At 65.8% G+C, this 22,252-nt stretch overlaps 1 protein-coding gene across 1 annotated transcript in view; it reads left to right on the top strand.

Moving 5' to 3' along the window:
* The window catches only part of DOCK6 (dedicator of cytokinesis 6), a 58,588-nt gene continuing 36,336 nt past the window's right edge, over window positions 1-22,252 (top strand). Inside the window, 11 exon segments of the mRNA XM_037887832.2 lie at window positions 1-115; window positions 13,738-13,828; window positions 15,423-15,598; window positions 16,373-16,441; window positions 17,206-17,317; window positions 17,590-17,802; window positions 18,145-18,230; window positions 18,833-18,899; window positions 20,182-20,331; window positions 20,486-20,566; window positions 21,502-21,658. Of these exon segments, the coding sequence (XP_037743760.1) occupies window positions 72-115; window positions 13,738-13,828; window positions 15,423-15,598; window positions 16,373-16,441; window positions 17,206-17,317; window positions 17,590-17,802; window positions 18,145-18,230; window positions 18,833-18,899; window positions 20,182-20,331; window positions 20,486-20,566; window positions 21,502-21,658 (1,246 nt within the window). The 5' untranslated portion in view covers window positions 1-71.

A 22,252-nucleotide genomic window follows, 5' to 3' on the forward strand; every position in this document is an offset into this window, starting at 1 on the left:
GGCCCCGCCCGCCCAGCCCGGCCCGGGGCGCCCAGCGCGGAGCGGAGCCGGCGGCGGCGGGACGGAGCCACATGGCGGCCCCGGAGCGACGGGCCTTCGCCCAGCGCATCAGCCGGTGAGAGACCCAGCGCCCCCCCCGGGTCCCCCCCGGCACCCAGCGTGTCCCCCCCGGCGCCCCCCCCGGCACCCAGCGTGTCCCCCCCGGCGCCCCCCCCCGGGCACCCAGCGCGCCCCCCCGGGCACCCAGCGTGTCCCCCCAGCGCCCTCCCCGGGCACCCAGCGTGTCCCCCCAGTATCCCCCCGGGGCACCCAACCTCCCCCCTGGGGCACCCAGCGCGCCCCCCAGCACCCCCCCGGGCCCCAGTGCGTCCCCCCCAGCGCTCCCCCCGGGCACCCGGCGCCGCCCCCCCGGGCACCCAGCGCGTCCCCCCCGGCGCCGCCCCCCCGGGTACCCGGCGCCGCCCCCCCGGGCACCCAGCGCGTCCCCCCCGGCGCCGCCCCCCCGGGCACCCAGCGCGTCCCCCCCGGCGCCGCCCCCCCGGGCACCCAGCGCCCTCCCCGGGCACCCAGCGTGTCCCCCCCCAGCGCCCCCCCCGGGCACCCAGCGCCCCCCCGGGTCCCCCCCGGCACCCAGCGTGTCCCCCCCCAGCACCCCCCCCGGGCACCCAGCGCCCTCCCCGGGCACCCAGCGTGTCCCCCCCCCAGCGCCCCCCCCGGGCACCCAGCGCCCCCCCCCGGGTGCCCCCCCGGCACCCAGCGTGTCCCCTCCCAGCGCCCCCCCCGGGCACCCAGCGCCCCCCCCAGCACCCCCCACCGGCACCCAGCGCCCCCCCCCCCCCGGGGCACCCAGCGTGTCCCCACAGTATCCCCCGGGGCACCCAGCGTGTCCCCCCAGCGCCCCCCCCGGGCACCCCCTCCGGGCACCCAGCGCCCCCCCAGGCACCCCCTCCGGGCACCTAGCATGTCCCCCGGGCACCCAGCGCCCGCCCCCGGGCACCCAGCATGTCCCCCCCAGCGCCCGCCCCCGGGCACCCAGTTTGTCCCCCCAGCGCTCCCCTGGGGCACCCACCACTCTGGGCACTGAGCGCCCCCCCCAGCCACACAGCACCCCTCCGAGGGCACCCAGCACCCACCCAGAGTCCAGCCCCTCCAGCGTACTTGACCAAGGGCACCCACCCCTGCCTGAGAGAACCCAGTCCCTACCCACCCCACCCCAAGGGCACCCAGTGCCCTTGCCCTAGCCAGCCCCTTGGGGCCCCCAGCACTCACTCTTAGGGCACCCACCCAGCGTCCACCCCCCAGCACCCAGGGCACCCAGCACCCACCCAGTGAAGGCACCCAAGGCACCCACTGCCCAGGACACCCACTTCCCAGCCCCCTCAGGGCCCCCAGCCTCATGGTACCCAGTCCCCAACCCACAGTGCCAGCAGTACCCCCCTACTGCCCCCTACGGTACCCTGCACCTACTCCATGGGCACCCCAGTCTGTGCACCTCCACCCATCCCTGTGTATCTTCCTCTGCATCCCGTGGGCCCCTCTAACCCCACGGTGCCCCCACTCCCAGCCCTGATCCTCCCCATGGCAAGCTAATGGGCAGCCACCCCTATTCCTGACCCCACAGGCCCCTGTGGGGCACCCCCCATTTTCCATCCACCCACGAACACCCCCAGCCCTGATCCCTCCCCTGTGGGGCACCTCTGAGCCCCACAGCTCCCTCTGCACTGGGGGCGCCATGTCCCCGTCCCCTCTGGCAGCCAATAGCCTGGTGCTCCCCAAAACCTGCTTCCACCTCCCAGCAGAGCCCCCTCCTGCCAGGCGTAGGCTGAACGGGCGGGGGGGGGTCCCCAGGATGTGCACTGGGGGAAGGGGATAGAATCCTGAACAGCTTCCTAGCACGGCCTTGGTGGCGTGGGTCTCTGGGGGAGGAATCCTGTGCCCTGTGGGGTCCCAGCTGGCATCCCCCCTTCCCCCCTAGATGGACGTGTGAGCCAACCACCCCTCCTGCCTTTGCCGGACGGGAGCGTCACCCGCACTCGCCTTTTTCTAAAGACGTGGGATTGGGCGTTGATGGGGCTGAGAACTGGAGTCTCTCCCCCCCGCACCCCAAATGTGAGCTGAGCCCCAGCCCCAGAAGATGACGGGGCAGCCAGGTATCCCCACTCTCCCCTTGTAAGGCGCATTGGTGACTTCTTGCACGTGCTTGTGCCAGGCGTGTCCCGTCGTGAAATGCTGGGGCTGCCCGGGGCCGGGTCGGTGTCCGAGACGCCAGGCTGTCCGTGGTGCGGGAGACACGGTGTGTTTCAGGAGGGTGCCCCGTGGCGAGGTGGGTTTTACCACCCCAGCGTTCGTGGTTGTGCTTTTGACAGCTCGCCGTCGCCACAAAACCTTGGCACAGCTGCAGCCTTGTGTAGACGCTGCTTTGAGAGGATGACCGTAGCGGGCACTGGCTCCCCCCTGCGAGGAGCCTAGTGCAGACAGGCTGAGATGATCGCCGGGAAGCATGGGCTGGCCCCTCGACAGCCCTCCGTTCCGCACCAGCGCTGACTCGGGCCAGGTAACACGGCGACATGACAAGTGGCCCGTCTACACCAGGATCTTAACCCGTGTGTGCCTAAGGGGCTAACGCCCTCTGGATCCAGGCAAGACCTGCCCTAGGCCACGGTCACCAGCGCCTCCTCCCCTTCCCGGCCCTCGGCCAGCCCCGCTCTGGCATGTATTGTTTCATCCCGCGGAAGGAAATTCTGACCCATTTCCTGGCTCTCCCCGCTGGGACCAGAGCTGGCCCTGCAGTTTTTAATTGCTGGGCTTTGTTGCCTTGCCTGCTTGGGGGGGGTGTGTGTGTGTGTGTGTGTGTGTGTGTGTGTGTGCGCGCGCGCGCACGCACGGGTTTGCTTTTCCTCCAGTTTGCAAAGTGTGGGGCTAATGCTCTGGCAAAGCGCTGGTGTCTCGTAGGTGGAAGGCGGGGAGCTGGGCCCACCCACGCACCCATTCAAATTTAAATAGCAGTTCGTGGACGTTGAACTGTGTCGGTTTCGTTCTGCGGCCGGAGTCTTGGATTTGTGTCCCGTCGTTTTCTTGTTCTGTAAAAAAAACAAACCCCCCAACTCCACACAACCCAGCTCAGCGTCCGGCAGTCGCCTGGCAATAGCCGAAGGAGTAAGAGCAGGATCTCCGGGGTGTGTGTTGGGGCAGGGTTGCAAAATGGACAATGCCGGGCCTTCGGGTCATCTCATGAGCTGGCAGCAAGCGGGGAGCAGGTGTGTGAATAATTCAGCGCTCTGGGCTCTCCCTCCCCCGCCTCTGTGGTTGCTTTCGGCTTCCTCTTTCCTTCGCCAGGCTCCCGGTGGCGGATGTGTGCGCGGCGGGCTGGGCCGCCGGGCCTCTGGCTGCACTTGGCCCCGCCGGTTTCCGAGGGGAAGGCAGAGGGGCAGCGGGCAGAGACACGTCCCGTGGGCTTAGCTTGGGGGCGTAAGAGACGGTCTGGGACCTGGGGGACCTGCCCGGGCTGCAGACTCCCTTGGGCAAGTCTCTTCATTTACCCGTCTCAGGTACTTGTCTGATCCCCATCCCCGTGGTAGCTGAGCGCCTCACAGGTCCCAGGCCAGCGCCCTAACCACTGCACCATCCTTTCCCTCCACTCTCTTGGCCTTGGTTCTCCCAGCTGCAAAAATGGGCATAAAAGTCCTCCCTCTCCCCCCCCCCTTGTCTCGTTGGACAGTGACCCCCTTCTGGCAAGGACTCTGTGCAGCCCCCCCAGTCCGGGACAGCACCCGGCACAGCAGGGGAGCCTCCCCATCGCTCCAGGGCGGGGCCCTTGCAGCGATCACAGGGCTCCAAGGCGCTATCACAGAATCCATAAATAATCCATCGTACAGCCTGCGGCAGGAGCCTGTCTCTGAGCTAGTCCCAGGAGCGCAGGGCGGCTGTCCCTACCCCAACCCCTCCCATTCGCCCTCGCTAGGCTGTGGGGAGGTGGCGAGGACAGAGTCCCTCGCTGTGACTCAAAGGTCCGGGCGATGCGGGAACTCACAATCTGGCAAGACAATCCTGGCCTTGCTGGTGACATCGGGCCAGGCATCCCTCCTTGCCTCAGTTTCCCCATCTGTAAGGGGGGTGAGTGATCTCCCCTAGCCTCTGCAGAGGCGGGTGGCCCATGCTGGATGAGAGCCAAGGCAGGGATTTAGGTGCCGGGCTCCCGTTGAGTTACTTGGGGGCCTGACTCCCTTCAGCTAAAGGGTGCCCGGTGTTATTGTGGGGCTGCAGGTGGCCGGGTTCCCCCTCCCCCACAGCCAGCGTACCGGAGAGAGGGAGCCAGTCGCCACCAGGCTTCCTGGCCCGATCCCGGCACCTCGGGCCGGACAGATGTGCCTCCCCTGCCCCCCCCCCCCCCCCCGCCCCCAGACACACAGGGCCAGGCTGACTGCAGCTTATTACGGCCTGCACATCCTCCCCCAGACATGGCACCGCCCCACTTCCCCTGCCCTGAGCTCCTGGCTGGGCCTGCCCCGGAGGAGGGGAGGGGGCAGGAAGGCTGCCCCACGGCTGGACCACTCCCCTGGCGTTGTGGATTCCAGGGCCCGAGGGGACCCCTGTGAGCAGCTGGTCTGACTGGCTGCCGGGTGCCCCGATTCCGTTCCTCACCCTGGACAGACCCTCTGCCTGAATGGAGAAGCCACCGCAGCCCGGGGCGAATTGCACCCAGGGTCCATTCGCCTCCTTTCCCGTCTGAGTTCATCTCGCTCCCACTTCCAGCCTCCTTTGGCTGCTAGACTCAAGAGCCCGGTGTGAAGTATTTGTTCCCCAGGCCGATACTTCTAGCCTGTGCTGTAGGGGGCGCTCTCTCTGCCTCCGGGGCCCAATGCTCCAGTGTGGCGCTAGGGGGGCGCTGTGCTGCTGTGGGTACCACCCTTTGCTAGTGCTGTAATCCCGGGGCTCTGGCATGTGGGAGTGATGGGGAGGGACCCTGGAGTCCTGACGAAATCCCGGCTCTGGTCGCTGCAGTCTCTCCCCTCCAACTGGGGGGCGCCGCTTCCCTTAGGGGGCCGAGCCCCCCGCTGGGCCCGGGCATTAACAGCCCCTGTGCATGGGACGGGGGCGCTGTTCCCAGTGCACCTTTCCCCGTTTGCTTTGGGGCACTGCCTGCAGGAATCCCGCAGTTAAAACCTCGGTGTGGTTTGTCGCTGGCTTTATTGTCCCGGGGCAGGTCAGCTTCCCCAGGGGGGTGGGTAGGGGGCAGTGACCCTCAGGCCTTGTCTGCACCGGGCTTTGAGCCGCAAGCCTCTAGCGTGGTCGCGTGCCCTGCAGTCCTGGCAGCATTGACGCCCAGGGAAGCTGGGGTCCCTGCTGGCCTAGCTTGGGGCTCCGGACTAGCCTGCCACCCCGACGACTCCTCTCCCTCCCTCCCTGGCTGGGCCCCGCTGCTGGAGCGTGGGAGCCTGGCCGAGGAGCCAGCTGGAAAAACATCCATCTCCCCAGGAAGCCGGGCTGAATGCTGAGCCGGGGAGGTCGGCCCGGCAGCTGCTGCGCCATGGCTGAGTTGCCAAGCCTGGCACTGCCAGCCCCAGCCAGATGGGTGCCCAGCCGGGGCCCTGTGCCGTGCTCTGAGTCCCAGGCCGGAGCGAGGGTAGAGAGCGCGAGCGGGACTGGGGCAGCTAGCGCCAGCTGGCCTGTGCAGTTCAGAGCACTGGGTGAACTGGGCCCCCGGGGGCCGCTGGCTTCGGACCCGCTCAGGGTCTGCTCTGGAGTTTGCAGAGCTGCTGGCCTGGAGACGCTCGGCTCTTCGGGGGCCTCTCCCCTCCGGCGGGGCAGGGAGCTGCCCCCAGAGCCTGTCGTGCGCTCTGCGCTCGCATCTGCGGATGCCTCCGTGTCTCGGAGCAGGGCCAGCAGTGCGGAGTTTCAGGCACGTCAGAGCCGACTCCGGCCCGGATTGCGGGGAGGGCGCTGGGCAGGGCCTCGGACACCTGGGTTCGATTCTCGGCTCCGCCTCGGAGGCGCTGTGGCCCCGTTTCAGAGGGGGAAGGTTGGGGCTAAAAGTTGCTGGTTTGAGTGGTTAATTTTTTTTCCCCCCACTGAAAAGTTGAAATCTAACCACTAGACCCCATTCCCCTCCCAGAGCTGGGACAGAACCCAGGAGTCCTGACCCCCAGCCCCCATGGTCTAATCCCTAGACCCCTCTCCCCTGCCAGAGCTGGGAGAGAACCCAGGAGTCCTGACCCCCACGCCCCTGCTCTAACTGCGAGACCCCGCTCCCCTGCCAGGCCAGAACCCAGGATTCCTGACTCCCCCCTCGAACACTAGCTCCCTGCTTTTCCCCTTGCACTGGTATAGGCCTGGCAGGGGTTAAGTGACATGAAGCAGATAAAGTCGTTGCTTGAAGCGGGGGGCCGGGAGAAGACAGACCCTCCTTTTCAGCAGCCCCCCCGCCCCCGGGGGTTTCCCACCCGGTTGGCGCCTGCGCTCCGAGCGCCCCCTCTCTGGGCAGGCAGGTGCCACTCGCAGCTGTCTCTGTGTCGCCGTGGGGAGATCTCCGGGTGCGGGGCCACCTGGCAGCACCCGTCGCCTTTCACATGCGCCCAGCAGTGCCTGTCTGTGATGGGGGGGGGTCTGCTCATCATGATGCTCCCACCCCCTGCCCCCCCGGGAATTTGAGCAGGGGCCAGGGCTGACCTCACCCAACTGGGCTGACGGCGGGCCACATGTCGGCTTCTCGGAGGCACCGCCCTGCAGTCGCTGCTGAGCTAGAAGGAATTCGGGGGCCCCCCCCCAGGACGGGGGCGCTAAAGGCAGCAGAGGATCCACTGCCAGGGCGGGAGAGCGTCCCTGCTTCCAGATCACTTGTGCCAGGGATGCAGGTGTGAGGATGTGACGCAGCAGGGAGGGGGGAGTGTTGACCTGGGCATGTGCTCTGGGGATGGGAGACCTGAGAGCCTGTCACCTGAGCCAGGAGGGGGAGAGGGAGGGAGGGGACACCTCTGCCCAGGAATGAGAAGACAGGCTGAGAAGGGAGCCTGCTGGGGGGGTTTAGTTTCAGTTTGGGGCTGGGTGGAGGAACGCAGGGAACCCCAGGGCTGGGGTCTAAGCTCCCTGCTCCCCCAGAAGGACTTGACTGAGGAGTCCTGGGGGTACCCACAAGCTCTGTTTTGGACTGTGTTCCTGTTGTCCAATAAACCTCCCGTTTTACTGGCTGGCTGAGAGTCTCAGTGAATCCCAGGAAGAGGGGTGCAGGGCCTGGACTCCCCCACACTCCGTGACAACTGGTGGGAGTGGTGGGATGTACTGCACCCCGTGACTGGCGCTTCCTGCAGTAAGTAACAGGGGAACAGTAAAACGAAGGGGGATTGATGGGGACTGGGCATGCTGAAGATTCAGAGAGAGACGGTTTCAGGGGGCGGTTAACCCCTGGGAGTGTGTGACCAGAGAGAAGGACTTTTGCAGTAACAGGGTCCGCCGGGGGATTGCAGCGAGCGGTCCCAGGGGCGGAGGAGTCTGCAGCTCGACCCTGGCAAAGAGGTGGTGACCTCAAGAAGGACTGGCACACGAGGGGTTTTTCCTGGAAACCGTGGACAGCTGCCCGGCCTGCGAGTGGCCAGCAGGGAGATGTACGCTAAACGCCTGAAGAGTGACCTGGTGGAGCTGTGCAGGCAGAGGGGGCTGCGCATCGGGAGGTCCACCAAGGAACAGCTGATCGCCCAGCTGGAGGAGAGGGATCGCTTGGATGACCCGATCCCTGTCCCGGAGGGAAGCCGCCCGGCGGATGCAGCGTGGGCCTGGGGCCTGACCAGGCTGGGAGGGGTCAGACTGCTGCCGAGGACATCCCGAGACCCTTCCTACCTATGCCTGGGGGAGGGGTTGGGGGAAGCCCAGCGAATACCGAGGGCACCCTGACCCCAGCAGCCAGCAGGGGATCCTCCCGGCGGAGCTCCCCATCCCTGGAGCGGATGCGGCTGGAATGGGAGAGGGAGGATCACGAGAAACAACGTAAGCATGAGCAGGAGGAGAAGGAGAGGGAACGTCAGGAGAAGGAGAGGCAACATAGGCATGAGCAGGAGGAGAAGGAGAAACAGAGGCAGCATGAACTGGAGCTGGCCAGGCTGAGGAGCAGTGGGGCCCCGGCTGCGGTGAGTGCGGGGGGACCCAAGACTGCAAGGAGCTTTGATAAGTGCTTCCTGGCCCAGCGGAAGGAGGGGGAGGACATAGATAGCTTCCTGACGGCCTTTGAGAATGCCTGCGAGCTGCACAGGGTTGACCCTGCAGACAGGCTCCAGTTCCTCACCCCCTTACTGGACCCCAAAGCCGTGGAGGTGTACAGCTGAATGACAGGGGTGGAGGCAGGGGACTATGAACTGTTCAAACAGGCCCTGCTCCGTGAGTTTGGGCTGACCCCCGAGATGTACCGGAGAAGGTTCCGGAGTCAGCGTAAAACGCCTGAGGTCACCTACCTACAACTGGTCAACAGGATGCAGGGATATGCCCGCAAGTGGACAGCGGGGGCCCAAACTAAAGAGGACCTGCTTGACCTGTTCGTACTGGAGCACCTGTATGAACAGTGCCCTTCCGACCTGAGGCTGTGGCTGGTGGACAAAAAGCTCGCGAACCCCCAGCACGCAGGGCAGCTGGCCGACGAGTTTGTGAACAGTCGGTCAGGGGGTAGCCGGGAGGAGTCCCGAAAGAACAGGCCCCCCCCCGATGCAGAGAGAGAGTCACCATGGGGCCTCCCAGCGGGGAAATAGGGAGAACCCCCTCCCAAGGGGAACGCCTGGTGTCGGGCCCCTCCGACCCACGCGAGGGGAACAACGTGACATGAGCTGCTATCACTGTGGCCAGAGAGGCCACGTACGGGCCCAGTGCCCCGGGCTCAGGGACAAACTGAGCAGACCCAACCTACCCAGGGTTAACTGGGTAGGGGCTCAGCTGGACGAGGGGAAGACGGCCCAGGCAAGGGGGGCTGCCAGTTTACCACCTGCTCAGGAGGGAAGAGTACCCCCGGCCAGCCCCACCAGAGGGCCGGATGCTCTGGACTCAGGGTGCTCGGTTTACAGGGTGGGCGCGGGGCTGTCCCTCCGGAGAAAGTGCCTTGTTCCCCTGGAGGTGGATGGGAGGAAGGTCAATGGATAGTGGGATACGGGGGCGGAGGTGACGCTGGCCCGGTCCGAGGTGGTGGCCCCAGGTCGGGTGGTGCCCAACACCTACCTGACCCTGACGGGGGTGGGCAGGACCCCATTTAAGGTGCCCGTGGCAAGGTTACACCTGAAATGGGGGGCCAAGGAGGGCCCCAAGGAGGTGGGGGTACACCACCATTTGCCCACTGAAGTTTTGATGGGGGGAGACCTAGAGGACTGGCCAAGCAACCCCCAGACCGCCCTGGTTGTGACCCGTAGCCAGAGCCGGCGAGGGGCACTGCACCCTGACCTGGGGGAGGGTACCACACCGGAGGCGCAGGACCCTACCCTGGTGGGGAGGGAGCACCGAGGGGCACGGCTCAGAGAGGCTGAGGCCTCAGACCTGACCACTGCGGGGGAACCGGGCCCCATCCCTTCCCCAGCCGCTGAGTTCCAGGCCGAGGTGAGGAAAGATCCCTCCTTGCGGAAGCTCAGGGACCTGGCCGACCTCAGTGTGGGACGGACCATGAGGAGAGGCTGCCAGGAGAGGTTCCTGTGGGAGAAGGGGTTCCTGTACCGAAAATGGGCTCCCCCAGGGGAAGGGGAGTTCTGTGGGATCAGGAGGCAGCTGGTCGTCCCCCAGAAGTATCGCCGCAAGCTCCTGTCCCTGGCCCATGACATCCCCCTCGCAGGGCACCAGGGAATCCGGCGCACCCGGCAGAGGTTGCTACAGAACTTTTACTGGCCTGGGGTCTTTACCACCGTCCGGCAGTATTGCCGATCCTGTGACCCCTGTCAGAGGGTGGGGAAGGCCCGGGACAAGGGGAAAGCGGCTTTGAGACCTTTGCCCATCATAGAGGAGCCTTTCCAGAAGGTGGCCATGGACATCGTGGGGCCTCTCAGCAAGACGACCCGGTCGGGGAAGAAATACGTCCTGGTGGTGGTAGATTTCGCCACCCGCTACCCCGAGGCAGTGCCCTTAGCGTCCATTGAAGCAGACACCGTGGCAGATGCGCTCCTGACCATTTTCAGCCGAGTGGGGTTCCCCAGGGAAGTCTTGACAGACCAAGGCTCCAACTTCATGTCGGCCCTGCTCCGGTGCTTGTGGGAGAAATGTGGGGTCCGGCACGACTGGGCCTCAGCTTATCACCCCCAGTCCAATGGGCTGGTGGAGAGGTTCAATGGGACGCTAAAGATGATGCTGAAAACCTTTATGCACCAGCACCCGCAGGATTGGGACAAGTACTTACCTCACCTGCTGTTCGCGTACAGGGAGGTGCCCCAGGAGTCTACCGGATTTTCGCCTTTCGAACTGTTATATGGCAGGAGGGTGAGGGGCCCCCTGGACCTGATGAGAGACGAGTGGGAGGGGAAGGCCACTCCCGATGGAGAGTCAGTGGTGGAGTATGTCCTGATCTTCCGAGAGAGACTGGCTGAACTCATGGGCCTGGCCAGGGAGAATCTGGCCAGAGCCCAGAGGAAGCAGAAGGTCTGGTATGACCGCACGGCGCGGGCCCGTGCCTACGCCACCGGGGATCAGGTGATGGTTCTCATCCCCGTGAGAAAGAACAAACTACAGGCCGCCTGGGAGGGCCCTTTCAAGGTCGTCAAGCAGCTCAATGAGGTAAACTATGTGGTGGAGCTGTCGAACCGGGCCCACCACCGCCGGGTGTACCATGTGAATATGATGAAGCCATATTATGCCAGGGGGAATGTGGTGTTGGCCGTGTGTGGACAGTGGGAGGAGCAGGGAGATGACCCTTTAGTAGATCTATTCCCTGGGACCAGAGCTGGTTCCCCCCTGGAAACAATTCCCCTCTCGGATCAGCTAACCCCTGCCCAGCAAGCTGAGGTCAGGGGGGTGCTGCATCCGTACCGACAGCTGTTTTCCAACCAGCCTGGACGCACTAATCTGACTGTCCACCGGGTGCAGACAGGGTCGCACCCGCCGATAAGATGCTCCCCGTTCCGAGTCACAGGGAAAACTGCTCAGGACCTGGAAAGAGAGGTCCGGGACATGCTGGCTTTGGGGGTGATCCAGCCATCTGCCAGCCCTTGGGCCTCGCCGGTGGTGCTGGTCCCCAAAAAGGATGGGTCGGTCCGGTTCTGTGTGGACGATCGGAAGCTCAATGCCATCACTGTATCTGATGCCTACCCCATGCCCAGGCCGGACGAGCTCCTAGACAAGCTGGGAGGAGCTCGGTACCTTGCCAATAACGCTTTGTAAGGTCCATGGTGGTAAGTGCCGCTGGATGCAGATGCCCGGCTGAAATCGGCCTTTATCACCCATCTGGGGCTCTATGAGTTCCTGACCCTGCCTTTCGGCCTCAGGGGAGCGCCGGCCACCTTCCAGCGCCTAGTGGACCAGCTCCTGAGGGGGATGGAGAGTTTTGCCGTGTCGTATATTGATGACATCTGTGTCTTTAGCCAGACCTGGGAGGACCACGTGTCCCAGGTTAGACAAGTGCTGGACCGACTCCAGGGGGCTGGGCTGGCTGTAAAAGCGGAGAAGTGCAAGGTGGGGATGGCGGAAGTATCTTACCTGGGCCATCGGGTGGGGAGCGGCCGCCTAAAGCCGGAACCGGCCAAGGTGGAGGGGATCAGAGACTGGCCCGCTCCCCACACCAAAAAGCAGGTCCAAGCCTTCACTGGGATGGCAGGATACTACCGAAGATTTGTGCCCCACTTTAGCGCCATCGCCACCCCCATCACTGAGCTATGCAAGAAGGGGAAGCCAGACAAGATGGTCTGGACCGGGCAGTGCCAGGAGGCTTTCCGGGCGCTAAAGGAGGCTCTGGTCAGTGGCCCAGTTCTGGCAAACCCAGACTTTGACAAGCCCTTTGTGGTGTTCACCGACGCCTCAGACACGGGACTGGGGGAGGTGTTAATGCAGGAGGATGAAAAGGGGGAGAGACACCCCATCGGGTACCTGAGCAAGAAGTTGCTACCCCGGGAGCAACACTACGCGGCCATCGAGAAGGAGTGCCTGGCCATGGTGTGGGCCCTCAAGAAACTAGAGCCCTATCTCTTCGGGCAACACTTCACGGTGTACACCGACCACTCGCCCCTGATCTGGCTGCACCGGATGAAAGGAGCCAACGCCAAGCTCCTGAGGTGGAGCCTGCTCCTGCAGGATTACGACATGGACGTGGTCCATGTGAAGGGAAGTGCCAACCTGATAGCGGATGCGCTGTCCCGGAGAGGGGGCCCCGAACTTCCCCAGGTCACGGGTCACAGTGACCCCGCTCAGTTCAGTCTCGAAGGGGGGAGAGATGTGAGGATGTGACGCAGCAGGGAGGGGGGAGTGTTGACCTGGGAATGTGCCCTGGGGATGGGAGAGCCTGTTACCTGAGCCAGGAGGGGGAGGGGGAGGTGACACCTCTGCCCAGGAATGTGAACAGAGGCTGCAGAAGGGAGCCTGCTGGGGGGGGTTTAGTTTCAGTTTTGGGCTGGGTGCTCGAAGGCAGGGAGCCCCAGGGCTGGGGTCTAAGCTCCGTGCTCCCCCAGAAGGACTTGACTGAGGGGTCCTGGTTGTACCCACAAGCTCTGTTTTGGACTGTGTTCCTGTTGTCCAATAAACCTTCTGTGTTACTGGCTGGCTGAGAGTCTCAGTGAATCCCAGGAAGAGGGGTGCAGGGCCTGGACTCCCCCACACTCCGTGATAGCAGGACTCCTGGGTTCTATTCCTGCCTCTGCCACTGGCTTGCTGGGTGCCTTGGGGCAAGCCCCTTCCCTGCTCTGTGCCTCAGTTTCCCCATCTGTGAAATGGGGGTGATGGTAACCACCTTTGGAGAGAGCTTGCAGATCTACTAAACCCAGGCCTGCTGTTTCCTGCCAACTCCCTTACCTAGCAGTAGGTGTATTACGGTAGCACGTAGGAGCCCTCACCGAGATCAGGGCCCCGTCGTGCTGGGTGTTGCCCGGACCCCAGCAGTGATCGGGGCCCCGTCGTGCCAGGCACTGCACAGATCCAGCGCGGGACAGTCCCTAACCCAGTGAGGGAAAAATGAAGGATCATTAGCGGCATGTTACAGGTGGGGGAAACTGAGGCACGGGGCAGCCCAGTGGCTTACCCAAGGTCACACAGGGAGTCAGTAGCAGAGCCCGGGTGTCCTCAGTGCACATCACTGAGAGAAGGGGAATTAAAAACCAAATGCTGTGGTGAAGCAAGGAGGCTCCCCCAGGCTCACCGGTGCCACCCCCAGGCCTTGGGGCGATTCGTGGAGGGGAGCTCAGAGCCTGCCAGGCCAGCTGAGGCTGAGAGAGCAAAGTTGGGGAGGGAGGGGCCGGGGGCAGCGCAGCCCTGGGTGGGGAAGGGGGGGGCAGCAGCTGCTGGCCTGGGGCTGGGCGCGCATTTCTCCAGCTCAGCTGTGTGCAGTGCGGGTCTTGTTTGATCTAATCTGCAGCCGGGCACAGAGGGGGGAGTTCACGGGGGGGGAGGAGGGGGGCTGCGAGCCTGGACTCCTGGGTTCTGTTCGGAGCGGGAGTGTGACCTAGTGGTTAGACCAGAGGACTGGGGGACAGGAAGGACTAGTGAATGGCCCCCTGTGTGAACCCCCAGCCCCCCTCGTCCGGCTCCCTGCCCCGCGGGATCGGCCGAGCCCAGGGCGCTATCGCCCCTGACCCGTGTCTCTTGCAGGACGGTGGCCGCCGAGGTGCGGAAGCAGGTGTCCCGGGAGCACAGCGGGTCCCCCCAGCTCTCCAAGAAGCGCAGTGGCTCCCAGCAGTTGGTGAGTACCCCAGCGCCCCGCGTCCCCCAGCCCCCGGCACTGACGGGCTCTCAACGTGGTGCAGCCACTAGAGGGGGACAGAGCCACCTTGGGGAACGTCACCGCCGGCTCCTGCCATTGGCTCTTCCCCTGTAGCCCCTCCCCTTCCCAAAGCATCATGGGAACGTCCCGGGACTCTACCTCCTTGGTCCCGCCCTTCCCGACCCCGCCCACCACTCTGGGCTCGGGGCGGGCGGCAGCAGGCATCGAACCTGCCACCTCGGTGTGTAAAGGCGGCACCCTCCTGCCCGAGCTGGCGCTGCCGAGGGCTGGGAGTCGCGGCTGGAGCCGGCTCGTGGCCCCCGCTAGACATGGGGCCGTGGTGAGGGCCCCAGCACCCGGGCGAGGAGCCAGCCGCACTGTTCCCTGTCGTCCCTTCTCCGCTCCAGGACCCTGGGGGCCCTTGGGGGCTTAGCGAGGGGCCCGCGGCAGGGAGGGGGACGGCGCGGGCTCCCCCCTACAACGGTTTCCAGGCCTCTCTCCCGCGCTGCCTCTTGTCCCGGGTGCGGCCTTTCCCGGCGGCGAACCCGCTGAGCTTTAACAGGAGGTGGAGCTGTTAGACGGGGAGTGGGGTCTAGTGGCTAGAGTGGGTGGGGGAGAAGACTGGGAGCCAGGACTCCTGGGTTCTCTACCCAGCTCTGGGAGGAGAGTGAGGGGCTAGTGGTTAGAGCAGGGGGGCTGCACTGGGGGGAGCATGCCGTGGAGAATGGGGCGTTTCCATCCGTCTCCCGGTCCCAAGTGCTGGCAGGCTCAGGGCCGGCGCATTGGCCTCCGGGAGCCCCAGGCCGAGCGGCTGGGGCCAAGCGCCAAGGGGGAGGGTTCCGGCGCGCTTTAGATCTAACCGCGTTGGTTTCCCCTTCCCTTTCCCGTGTGGTTTCGGTGTCTTGCCCTCACTTCCTGCCCGGTTAGTGCCGGCCCAGCAGGCGCTTGTGAGCAGGTCGGCGCTGAGATTTCCTCTGGCACAGATGGCTTGTGCTCCCCGCGCCCCCTCCCGTCAGCCGGCGTGGCCCCCGCCCAGCCCGGGAGTATTGAGAGAGCCCCCTTGGCCAGCCACGTGCCGGCAGCTGCCCGACTTCCTGCCGCCTCTCAGTGGCCAGGCTGGGAGGATGCCGGGGGGCTGCAGGGAGCGATGCTGGGGGTTCGCTTGGGGCGCTCAATTCCCAGTCGATACTGACTCTCAGCTGTGCTGGGCTGCCAGGAGCTCAGCCGGGGTCGCTCTCCCCGCTCAGTCAGACAGTGATGTGGTACCCCAGATTGCACACTGAGTTGGCAAAGGAACCCAGGAGTCCTGAGTCTCCTGCTCCAATCACTGGACCCCACTCCCCTCCCGGAGCCGGGGATAGAACCCAGGAGTCCTGCTCCCAGCCCCCAGCTCTAACCCTTAGCTTATCCCACTGCTGTGGGGAGCGCAGCCCTTCTCATCCTTGGGGGTCCACACTGGGGTTGTCCCAGCTCCAACCACCAGCAGGGGGCAGCGGTGGGGTGGGGTTTGCAGGGAGCTGCCCTGGCTGCATTGGGACGATCCCGCCCTGTGCTGACCGGTCTGTCCCCGCAGGTGCCGCTGACGGAGGTGGTGGAGCCGGTGGACTTCGAGGAGTACCTGGCTGCCCACCCCCCCGAGGTGGAGCCTGGCCCGCTCCGTGACCTGGTCGAGTTCCCCGCTGATGACGTGGAGGTGGTCCGGGAGCCGCGGGAATGCCGCACGCTGGAACCGGGGTTACCCGACGAGGGGTGGGTGCCTGGGCCGGGGCTTGCTGCTGAATGCGGGAGAGGGGTGGGACCTGGCCCTGTGTGGTGGTGCAAGAGACCCCCAGCCCTGGATGGGGCACCGCAGGTTAGCGTCTCAGTACTGCCCAGCCACCAGCAGGGGGCAGCGCATCTAGCACAGGGTCCTACGTCTTGGGGCATTTTGTCGTCCCCCTGGGGAAACTGAGCCACCAGGGGGACTGACCAGACTGCGGAGGTGGGGACTCGGGATAAGGGGCCTGGCCTGAGCTATACAGACCGGACAGGGGTGGGGACTTGAGGCATCAGAGCTCATGAATTCTCGGCTTCCAGCCCCGTGATCACCCCCTACCCTCTCTGTGTCTCGCCCCCTTGCCGTGCACACCCTGTGCCTGGCTCAGCCCCGTCCTCTGCTGCACAAGGGGTGCTTTGAGATGGGGCATTTGAGCCTTCCTCCACCTTGGCACGTCCCCGGCCTGGACGCATGGCTGGGATAATGCTCCTTGCCTGCCCCCGGGGGCTGTGACGAGGCTTAATTAGGGAGTTATAATTAATGAATGCCGGCAGAGTGACTTGCTCAAGGTCACCCAGCCGGCCAGCGGCAGAGCCAGGAAGCGGGAACCCAGGTGTCCTGGCTGTTCTGAAGGCTGCGGGGTTGGAAAAGAGGCCCCCTGGGGTTGTGGTGTACCCGCTGCCCCCTGGAGCTGCCCAAGCGTCCCCTGCCCTCGTCCCTCCCCCCGCTGATGCAGAGGCGAGCCCTGTGTGTTTCCCTCCCGCCAGGAAGCTGGATGCCCGGGTGCGGGACGCGGTGCAGGTCTACACGGAGGACTGGCTCGTGGTGCGGAGGAAGTAAGTTGGCGAGCCCGGAGCCAGCGCCCGTGGACGGCTTCCGGTGCTGCGCTTTGGAGCCAGGCGTGTCTCCCGTCCCCTCTCCCCGCAGGCTGAAATCTCTGGCCCACTGCATGCCTGGCGGGAGGCCAGGGGGATGGGCCCAGCACGCCGGCGCGTGTCTGGGTTGCCCGGAGCTATACCGGAGCCAGCCGCCCGCTGTGGGCTTCCAAACTCCTGCTAACCGGATCCGCTCAGTCCTTGGAGAAAGGGACCTTGTTTCTCCTGGTGCCTGGGGCTCGGTCAGCCGAGCCCGGCTCTGCCTCGTGTTCCGGAGGCGGGCGCAACTGGTGGCTTGGCCAAGGGACAATGGGCTGTTTGTCCTCTGCCCATCTGTCCGTCCCTCAGCCCGGGTTACACAGCAGCTGAATCCTTGGGAAGGAGGGGAGCGCCACCCCCTGTTTTACAGATGGAGAAATCGAGGCACAGAATGGGGTGGTTAGTTCCTGGCTCCCTTTCCTGTGCTCCGAGCCTGGGTCCCTGCCCCTCTCTACCTGGGCTGGGGTGATCCAGGTGTGTCGTTCCCTGCCCCCCTCCCCCATGCTAGGGCGACCCATCATGTGGCTGAAATAAAGGGGGAGGATGATGGGAAATATTCTTTCTTGCACCTCTCCCCCCATCCCCCAGACAATAGCCTGGTCTCCCCCGCCGCACTCCCTCGCTCTCATTGTGGGGCTGCGCTGCGGGGGGCCGGGGGATGTGACCAAGGCTCCCCGCGCCCGCAGGTACCAGCGTCTCAGCACCATGTACTGCCCCAACACGGCCGAGCGGCAGCGCCAGAGACAGAGGGGGCTGCCCCGGCAGGTCTTCGAGCTGGATGAGGCCGCGGAGGAGCCGGTGAGGCCAGGGGGCGAGGGAGGATGCCCCCGGGCAGAGCGTGGCCCCAGCTGGGGGATCTGTAGGGGAAGAGGCCTGGCTGGGATGGCGGTATCATCTGCAGGGGTCGGGGGCTGGGGCGGAGGGACATTGGGGTAGAGGGAGGATGTTGGGGGGGCTGGGACAGGGGTGTTGGGGGGGCTGGGACAGGGGTGTTGTGGGGTGCCAGGGCTGGGCTGGCCTGGGGTGGTGGGAGGCGGCCTGGCGCCCCCTCACCCCCCCCGCCCCCCCAGGAGGAGCTGAAGCGCCGCTCGCCCTCCCTGGACGACACGCCCCGGGGCAGCTGGGCCTCCAGCATCTTTGACCTGAAGAACTCGGTGGCCGACCCACTACTGCCCACCCTGCTGGAGCACACGGCCATGGAGGAGGTCGACCGCCGTAACGAGGAGCTGCGCAAGGAGAACCGGCACCCGGAGCTCCTGGCCCTCTTCCCCGCCCCCGACGAGGTGAGCTCCGCCTCGGGGAACGGGCCGGGTCCCCTTTCCTAGGTGTGTTAAGGTGGTGTCCCAATGTCCCAAGCGAGATCGGGGCCCCCTCTTTAGGCTGGGCCCTGCCCCAACAAGCTCTCAGTCTAAACATACCCGGGGGGAGGGGAAACTGAGGCACAGAGCTGAAGTCAATGGCAGAGCCGGGAATAGAGCCCCGATGTCTCCACAAGGCCACGGTGCCTGCGCAGGGCCTGCGTGTGCAGCGGTGTATAAGGCAGGGTCTGGGTGGCCGCATGGGGCGGGCTGGGGGGCCCTGGGTTTCGAGGGGCCACTCTCACCGCTGCTCCCCCCGGCCGGCAGGACGAGGCGGTGGAGCGCTGCAGCCTGCCCGAGGCGCCCCGGGAGCACTTCGGCCAGCGGATCCTGGTGAAGTGCCTGTCTCTCAAGTAAGTCGCCCCCCCCATCATCACAGCGAGGGAGAGCTAGGGGCTGCGGGGGCTCCCTGGGGCTGGGGGGAAGTAGTGTTTCCATCCCCGCTGCTGGGAGGAGCCTGCCAGAGCCAAGCAAAACTGCCCTGGAGGCTGGGCCTGTCCAGCAAGGGGAGGAGAGGTCTTCCGGGTAGGGTGGGGTCCCTGGCTCCCCCCCGCAGAATGGGAGGAGGGGCTGGCTGTGAGAGCGGAACGGGCTCAGCCTTGGATGTCCATGCTGAGCCCTGCTCATCCCTAGGACCACTGGGGGGCATGTGGGGGCAGTGATATCTGTGTTGGAGGGGAAACTGGGGGTGGGGCTTCGCCATGGCAGCCCAGTGAGTAGTGGCAGATGCTGGAATGGAACCCAGGAATCCAGTCCCTCTCCCCCTCCCCGCTCTAACCACTAGACCCTGCTCCCCCCGAGCTGGGAATGGAACCCAGGTGTCCTGGCTCGCAGCCGCCTGGGCCACACTGCCCCCTGAGTGCCGAGGGGTGTGGGGCTGAGGGTGGGGGGTGACTGTGGGGCTGTTGCTCCCAGCTGAAGGGCCCTGATGCGCTCGCCGTCTCTCTGGTGCCAGGTTTGAGATCGAGATCGAGCCCATCTTCGGGACACTCGCCCTGTATGACATCAAGGAAAAGAAAAAGGTACCCGATGGCCCCGCCCCATCGGGGCATGTGCCAGGCCAGGGGGGCGAGGACGCAGGGTGAGGGGTGTGTCCTCGGCTGTACTGACCAGATGGGTGGGCGGGGAGCCTGTCCTGGGCTGTACTGACTGAACGGGGGGCCAAGGACACAGGGTGAGCGGCATGTCCTGGCCTGGTCTATACCTACTGGGCAGAGGGGCGGGGATGCGGGATGGGGGGTGTGGCCGGGCCGTGCTGACCAGGGGGCGGGGATGCAGGGTGAGGGGCGTGGCCTGGGCTGGACGGTCATGGGGTCCCCGGGCGATGCTCTGGAACGGCTCCCCATGAAGCCAGGCAGGACTCTGGGGGAGTCTCCTCTCTGGGAGCAGCCTGTCTGCAGGACACACAGCTCCCCCGGCTCCACCTTCCTGGGTCTGACCTTGGAGCATTCGGCCTCCTCTGCCCCTCCCTGCGCTTCCCACAGCCAGTCCGCCCAGGCGGGGTCCTCGGGGGGCCAGAGGGTCCTGCCCCCCAACTCCGCAGTCAGACGGGACTCTCAGCCAGCCAGTAAAACAGAAGGTTTATTAGACGACAGGGACATGGTCTAACACAGAGCTGGTAGGTGCAGAGAACAGGACCCCTCAGCCGGGTCCATTTTGGGGGGCAGTGAGCCAGACAACCCCGTCTGCCCTTCACTCCACGTCCCCAGTCAGCCCCAAACTGAAACTCTCTCCAGCCCCTCCTCCTCTGGGCTTTGTCCCTTTCCCGGGCCAGGAGGTCACCTGAGTCCTTTGTTCTCCAACCCTTTAGCTCTCAGCTTGCAGGGGGGAAGGGCCAGGCCATCAGTGGCCAGGAAACAGGGTGTCGGCCATTGTCTGTGTCCAGACCCCTGCACACACCTGCCCTCTAGGGCTCTGCAACGACCATACACCCTTATCCCACCACCTAGATACTTAAGAACTGCCTAGGGGAAACTGAGGCACCCCCACAATATTCAGAGGAAACATTAAGAACAGTCCTGCTTCGTCACAACTGACCAGGGGGCGTGGATGTGGGCTGGGGGGCGTGGCCTGGGTAGTACTGACCAGGGGGCGGGGAAGCGGGATGGGGGGCATGGCATGGCTAGTACTGACCAGGGGGCGGGGATGAGGGGCAGGAATGCGGGGCGTGGCCTGGGGCGTACTGACCAGGGGTGAGGGGCGGGGCCTGGGCCGTACTGACTGGGGCGGGGGGCTGAGGGGCAGGGCCTTGGCCAGCCCACGTGGGGGCTCTGTCTCCTGCTCTCACCTTTGCTCCGTCCCTAGATCTCCGAGAACTTCTACTTCGACCTCAACTCGGAGCAGGTGAAGGGGCTGCTGCGGGCGCCCGGCGCCCACCCCGCCATCTCCACGCTAGCACGCTCCGCCATCTTCTCCATCACCTACCCCTCCCCCGACATCTTCCTGGTCATCAAGGTGAGGGGGGGGCTCCCAGCCTCCTGCTCTAAGCACTAGACCTCACTCCCGAGAGCTGGAACCCAGGAGTCCTGGCTCCCAGCCCACCCCCCCTGCTCTAAGCACTGGCCCCCACTCCCCTCCCCAGTGGGTCACTGTTCCTCTTCTCCCCCAGCTGGAGAAGGTACTGCAGCAGGGGGACATCGGGGACTGCTGTGAGCCCTACATGGTCATGAAGGAGACGGACACAGCCAAGGTAGGTGCTGCCTCGGAGCCAGCCCGTCCTCCCTGCTCTAACCACTGAGCACCACTGCCCTCCCAAGGCTTGGGAGAGAACCCAGGAGTCCTGGCTCCCAGCCCCCCCCCACTCTAACCACTCAGCACCGCTCCCCTCCCAGAGCCAGGGAGAGAACCCCGGAGTCCTAGCTCCCAGCACCCTCCGCTCTAGCCACTCAGCACCAGTGCCCTCCCCAGAGTCAGGGAGAGAACCCCGGAGTCCTGGCTCCCAGCTCACCCCTCCCACACAATAGCCACTCAGCACTGCTCCCCTCCCAGAGCCAGGGAGAGAACCCCGGAGTCCTAGCTCCCAGCTTCCCCCGCTCTAGCCACTCAGCACCTGTGCCCTCCCCAGAGTCAGGGAGAGAACCCAGGAGTCCTGGCTCCCAGCCCCCCCCCACTCTAACCACTCAGCACCACTCCCCTCCCAGAGCCAGGGAGAGAACCCTGGAGTCCTAGCTCCCAGCACACCCCTCCCACACAATAGCCACTCAGCACTGCTCCCCTCCCAGAGCCAGGGAGAGAACCCCGGAGTCCTGGCTCACAGCTCACCCCTCCCACACAATAGCCACTCAGCACTGCTCCCCTCCGAGAGCCAGGGAGAGAACCCCGGAGTCCTAGCTCCCAGCACCCTCCGCTCTAGCCACTCAGCACCAGTGCCCTCCCCAGAGTCAGGGAGAGAACCCAGGAGTCCTGGCTCCCAGCACACCCCTCCCACACAATAGCCACTCAGCACTGCTCCCCTCCCAGAGCCAGGGAGAGAACCCAGGAGTCCTAGCTCCCAGCCCCCCACTCTAACAGGGGTACAGCTCTGACAGTGGCAGTGCAATGCCCGGTGCCCCAGAGGGCTTGGTCTGGGGCTCGGGGTGAGCCGGGGTTGCCCCGCCCCGGTGACTCGGTGCCCGCCCGCCCCAGAACAAGGAGAAGCTGGAGAAGCTGCGTGGGGCGGTGGAGCAGTTCTGCGGCCGTCTGGGCCGGTACCGCATGCCCTTCGCCTGGACGGCCATCCACCTGCTGAACATCGCCAGCACCGCCGGGGCCCTGGAGCGCGAGGCCGCCGACGCCGAGAGCGGTGAGCCCGGTGGGGGCGCGGCACGTGGGGCACGGGCCTGGGCGCGGTCCGGAGACCTCCCTGGCGCCACGTTCCCCGCAGCCTGGGGCTGGGGGGCGCTGCCAGGCTTGGTAGGGGGCATTCTGCCCTCTGGCTCGGTGCTGGCCCCAGTGCCCCCAGGGCGGCGCTAGGGGGCGCTGTTCCCCCGGGGCGGGATGGGGCTCAGTGGGGGGCGCTCTCCCCTGGCAGGCAGGGCTGGCCCCGGGGCGGCGCTAGGGGGCGCTGTTCCCCAGGGGCGGGATGGGGCTCAGCGGGGGGCGCTCTCCCCTGGCAGGCAGGGCTGGCCCCGGGGCGGCGCTAGGGGGCGCTGTTCCCCAGGGGCGGGATGGGGCTCAGCGGGGGGCGCTGGCGCCTGGCAGGCAGGGCTGGCCCCAGAGCCCCGGGCCCAAGCTAGGGGGCGCTGTGCTGCAGGAGGTCCTGGCTGCTGCTGGGGGTTAACGGTTCCTGTTCCCCGTGTCTGAGCGCTGGCCGTGCCTGCCCCCCGTGGGTACAGTGGGCCGCAGGTTTCTTACCAGTGGCTGTTTAGGCAGCTGCTGCCTCCCACCCCAGAGGTGG

This window comes from Chelonia mydas, chromosome 20, assembly GCF_015237465.2.
Source record: "Chelonia mydas isolate rCheMyd1 chromosome 20, rCheMyd1.pri.v2, whole genome shotgun sequence".
Classification (NCBI taxonomy): Eukaryota; Metazoa; Chordata; order Testudines; family Cheloniidae; genus Chelonia; species Chelonia mydas.